At 43.0% G+C, this 5,735-nt stretch overlaps 1 protein-coding gene across 1 annotated transcript in view; it reads right to left on the bottom strand.

The window, feature by feature from the left end:
• bcar1 (BCAR1 scaffold protein, Cas family member) overlaps positions 1-1,381 on the bottom strand; it is a 106,400-nt gene extending 105,019 nt beyond the window's left edge. Inside the window, exon 1 of the mRNA XM_037683063.1 lies at positions 1,341-1,381. Coding sequence (XP_037538991.1) covers positions 1,341-1,381 — 41 coding nt within the window. The remainder of the gene's footprint in view (positions 1-1,340) is intronic.
• Between the last annotated feature and the right edge of the window lie 4,354 nt (positions 1,382-5,735).

Below are 5,735 nucleotides of genomic sequence, written 5' to 3'. Positions count from 1 at the left end.
GTAGGTAGGTAGGATGGAAGGTAGGTTGGAAGGAAGGTAGGAAGGTAGGTAGGTAGGAAGGAAGGTAGGTAGATAGGTAGGAAGGAAGGTAGGAAGGTCGGTAGAATGGAAGGAAGGAAGGTTGGTAGGTAGGTAGGAAGGAATGTAGGTTGGAAAGAAGGCAGGAAGGAATGTAGGTTAGAAGGAAGATAGGTAGGTAGATAGGTAGGAAGGTAGGAAGGTAGGAAGGAAGGAAGGTAGGTAGGTCGGTAGGAAGGAAGGAAGGAAGGTAGGTAGGAAGGAAGGTAGATTGGAAGGAAGGAAAGTAGGTAGGTAGGAAAGACGTCCTGCAGGAGTCTTTAATGGATGTACAGTATTATCAAGTGTCCCTACCGTCTCTTAGTGTCTGAACTGAAGGAAGTGTGACTCGGTTTATAGAAGCTGTCATGTTTTTTATTTTAACAGAGATCTGGACATTTACGTCCCTGAGCTCTCGACTTTCAGTAACTGTGGCCCCTGAGCTCTTGACTCTCAGTAACTGTGGCCCCTGAGCTCTTGACTCTCAGTAACTGTGGCCCCTGAGCTCTTGACTTTCAATAACTGTGGCCCCTGAGCTCTTGACTCTCAGTAACTGTGGCCCCTGAGCTCTTGACTCTCAGTAACTGTGGCCCCTGAGCTCTTGACTCTCAGTAACTGTGGCCCCTGAGCTCTTGAACAGCCTGCTCTAACGTCTTCAACTGATCAGCTCTTGGAAACAACAGATCAACATGGCCGCCGCCGCCGCAGATCAAACTTAAACACTGAAATTGTTTTAATTTGGTCATATTTGCAGACACTGAGCTAAAATTCGGCGTGTGGTAGCCGAGAGTCGTCCTCACCACGCACTCTGAGCACTCACATCTTACAAGGTTTGAACAATAAGACCATAACATCCCTTTTCATAAAAGCCAGAGTTTAGTCTAAAAGAAGAAGAAGTGAATAAACGCTTCTTGTTTTGTTCTCGCAGGAGATCAGCAGACGGCCGACAAGCGTTAGCTCGCTCTTCTCCTGCTAACTCTACGTAGCACAAGCCGACACTCGCTGAGCGGAGGCGCGTCTGATTGTTTGCTCTTCCTCGCTCTCCTGTCTCGGCACGTCACCTCTGGAGAAATATTTGGGAGCGCTCGGCCGACCCGTTCCTTCACTGAGCCGAGCGTCTCGCTGCAGCTGGACCGGCTGCTCTTTAGGAAAAACACCTGAAGATCTGAACACGGCCTGAAGGAACCGTTGAATAAATCAGATTCACTGAGGGGTCCGAAAACACTCGAGCAACGCAGCTCCAGACAAACTTCACTCGTTTTCTCACCAACCACAAACCGAACCTGTCGACGGGTTCTTGCTTTGGAGCCTCCTGCGTCTCCATCCCAGGAACAATTTACGATTCAGCGTGTGATCAGAATTCAACTCGAGTTCAACTTTAATGCTTTCAGACGGCGCCCTCCTTCCACCATGTGATTAACCTGGGGTCGCATTTCCTCTTGCGTCCACCCCAGTCTGTTCTTAAAGAACATTTCTGTCGATGTTTCTGAATCCTTCTCACTGTTGAGATCCCATTTTCTTCTGTAATTTGTCAGAACGAAACTCGTCCTGTAAGTTTTTATCTATTTCAACAATTCAAGTCTCAAAACGTTCGGCTCGTTCACGACATTCTTTTGGTTCAGGTTGTACTTTCAGAAACATTTAGCTTTTTCAGCCGTGTTCTCCTCATTGAAAATAAACGGAGCTCTCTTCACATCCTTTGAGCCGTTTACAGCGTCTCCTGCTCATTTCAAGGTTCAACCTTCTTTATTCTCATCACATCACATGTGGTACATGAGGTGGGACAAAACTGTGTACTCAGGATCCGTTACACACAAAAATAGCAAAAGTATAAAAGGAAACGGTACACAAGGATAGAAGATATACAGTAAACAATAATAATGTAAAATAATACAGTATATTAAACAGCAGCCTGAACATGAGTCTGTAGTGAGCAGATGGGTATGAATACAGCAGCTTAAAGGCAAGAGATCAGCAGCATGATAAGTGATCAGCAGCACAGATAAGTCAAATATCACCAATTAAAGTGGCATTACAGTCATTTTCCTGGTTAGAGATTAATGAGTCTATTTCAGCTCATTTCATACTTTAAAAAAAATGTTGCTAATTTCAGTGTTTTTTGTGATCTATTATACGTTATATCTATATTATATATTATATATATTATATTATATTCTCTCTGCCCATTTCATGTTATTCTGTTCATTTCTACTTCCGTCAGTTTTCCAGCTTTCATTTTCCTGCCGTCAGTAAATTCTGTTCAGATCGAACCATCAACCGTTCAGTGACGAAACCTTTTCAGCAGAAATCATTCAACATCTTTCACGCTGCTTTTTCACAGGACGCCACAACGACCACGACAGGAAACAAACCAACAGCCAGACAGGAATTACCCAAAATGCATCTTGACAAGCCCAGATGTTGTGGACACACAGCAGCTGTTTGGCTACAGTCACATCAGCTGTTGTTTTTAGTTGTGGAAGCGTGTAAACAATATATTTATTCATCTACAACATTTCTGCTGCAGCTACCCATCGTTTTGTTTTGTAAAAAGACTTTAGGACTTACTTTGTAATGACCTAAATCATTATATTTTGATTTAAACTGTAAGTCAAATGTATTACAGCTGTAAAGACAACACGTTTGAAAATAATTTAGAACGCTCAAACGTCAGCACTGGGGGCTGAGCACCCCTAAAGGGCACATTCTAGAATCGCCCCTGCATCAAAATACAGCCGAGTCATTTAAAGTGAAACTTTCTGCGTTTAACAACAAAAAAGGTTGAATCATGTCATCTGGACTTCGTTTTTGTTGTTATATACCTGGATGACTGAGAAAACAAACTTTGTGTTTCTGCGTTTAAGCGTTAAATGATGTTTCTGCTGCAGACTGCAGGCTTCACCGCTCGCTTCTGCCAATCCCAATGTTGTTGTTTTTTGGCTAATTTCATCTCATTTAATCTGCTTAAGCTGTAATTGCAGGTTTGTTCTGGTGAGCCCGTCCTGCAGCGCAGCAACGGCCGCCCGAGGCCGTGAGTCAGACACACCAGCACAGATCGTGTAGCCTGCGGCGCAGCAAACACTCATGGAGGAGTGGTGGCCCCACGTTGCTCAACCTGTTCACAGAACAGCTCTGGCTCTGTTCTGAGCTCACAACCACAGGCTGAATGAAACAGATTCGTCTGATACGATCTGCAGCATGAACCTTTTGTGTGTTTAAATCCAAGATCTCTCTATACTCTGCACACACATCACGTGACATGTTCAACAAATCACAGTTTCAGTGTGAATTCCTTCAGACGACACCCGACGCTTTCTTTGTCGTTTACCGTGCAGCCGCCCTCCGTCAGGTTTCTGTTCACCAGAGGATTAAGAAATGTGCTGTATCTTAGAAATGATGCTGCGAGTGCAGGGCAGCGTGTGTTTAAGAGCTTTGCTAACCGGTGATTACACACCTGGTCTCAAACCTGTCCACACTCGCCGTCTGACGGCAGGGACAGCCGCGCTCCTCGGTTCAAACCACCTCCTGATGCAACACGACGCTTTTATCTTTACGAACAACTGGAGCTGCAGAAATGTTTCATAGCTGCTGGTTTAAACCCATTTCACCACCTTAAATCTGCAGACTGTGACACCTTGAGCCTTTAAGACGATGAAGCCGAGTGTGATTCAGCTCTGAGTCGTGGGTCAAACATCCAGGAAGTTCAAGCTTGTTGTTGCTCTGCTAACTGGCGTATGAAACCTGCACGAGCAAACACATCAACGTCTCATGTGATGGCTCACACCACCCTCCAGAGCTGCCCAAAACACTCCCCACAAAGCAATGTCCAACAACAACAACAACAACAACAACTCCATCCATGTACAGTTTGATCAAACACAGTCCAAGCTGATGTGTCAGCAGGAATGAAATGTGATCCTTACCGTCGTTAAAGCCTTCAGGAAGGCCTAACCACATTTGTGATGCATTCAACTGCAACTTGTAAATCCAAAAACATTTGCTGAAATTGTAGTTGGTCTAACAAAAAGCAAGATTAAAAAATAACATTTAGGTTTGCATTGATAGTTTTCAACATTAAAGTTGTGTTTTGGTTTCATTACATGATGGAATTTTACAGAAGCAGTAAGTTCTGTTGGTCACTGTTAAATTTTAGAGCAGATTATTGAAATTACATGTCGTATTTGAACGCAAGAGACTGAGTGAGCCGCAGGGCCTTCTGGGTAATCTTGGGACAGAAACGAGTAGAGCCCGACCGATATGGAAGTTTTGGCTATCGCCGACACAGATATTAGGAGGGGAAGGCTAATGTCAAGAACCGATATAATGGATGAAATTGTTTTAGCTTTGTTCACCTTCAAGAATCTAAAGAAACAGCGAGTTGAACGGGGCTTGTTTATTTAGCCCAGCTGTTAGCAACCATGAAGCTAAGCTAACCAGATCCATGCTATACGTGGTCCAGCAGCAGGTTTACAAGTGGAGCATAAAAACAGTCTTATTAACGTGTGTTCACATTTTCTATCCTCCACTATTCACCATATCAAGTATGTTACAACAATACAAATTAAACAAAGAAACACCTTCCTGTTCATTGTTTAAACAGTCACGTACGGTGAAGGGCTAATTAGCATTGATCGCAGCAGAGTTAAATTTTCTTTGTAGAGAACTAAAGATTTCAAACAAACAATTCATTTCATTGAGGACGACAAAGATAATGTTACTAACTCTGATATATTTTACCTCTACGTTAGATTTATTGTTCTGGATAAAGTTTTAACAGACAATATCCTAAGCTAAGTTAACTAAATGTTAGCTTGCTAACTTGAAAAGACCAGCAGGTTGGAGAATTGAAAATAATTTATTATTGCTGATTTATTTTACAGATGGGTTCAAATAAATTTATCATGCTTTGTTCAGTAAAATACACTACACAGTATTTAGTTGCTTCCTGCTTCGGCTGTGCTGAAAGTGCAACTTAAGTGAACGGCCATGACTTGAAAGTAGTCTTCAAGCGCCCTCTGCTGGATACATTGTACAATTACGGCTGGTTCCAGCATTTTAGGGATGAAAATTAGAAGTGCTTATATCAGTGCATAATGGGACACTTATCACAGATACGATATGTCCCCAAATGTCTATATTGGCCAAAAAATATCGGCCCCTACCGATAAATCGGTCAGTCTCTAGAAGTGAGTAGACGTCTTCAAGTTCTGTGTTCAGATGGGTCGTTCCTGTTGGTTCTGTTCAGTGTTGGGTTGGTGTTTATGTTCAGGTTGTTGTTAGTGACTGTAAATAAATGACTCCATCAGTCAGATCTTATACTTGATGGATAAAAAGATGTTTGATGTCAGCGTGTTTAAGGTTGTTACAAACTTACTTAAATGAAGAGTTAGTTCTTACAGTCACGGTTCGTACAGTCACGGTTCGTACAGTCACGGTTCGTACAGTCACGGTTCTTACAGTCACGGTTCATACAGTCACGGTTCTTACAGTCACGGTTCTTACAGTCACGGTTCATACAGTCACGGTTCTTACAGTCACGGTTCTTACAGTCACGGTTCATACAGTCACGGTTCTTACAGTCACGGTTCTTACAGTCACGGTTCATACAGTCACGGTTCTTACAGTCACGGTTCTTACAGTCACGGTTCATACAGTCACGGTTCTTACAGTCACGGTTC

This window comes from Nematolebias whitei, chromosome 10 (assembly GCF_014905685.2).
Source record: "Nematolebias whitei isolate Nwh7 chromosome 10, NemWhi1, whole genome shotgun sequence".
NCBI lineage: Eukaryota > Metazoa > Chordata > Actinopteri > Cyprinodontiformes > Rivulidae > Nematolebias > Nematolebias whitei.
The sequence above is the reverse complement of the archived record's forward strand: the minus strand, read 5'-3'. Positions and strand labels throughout refer to the sequence as shown.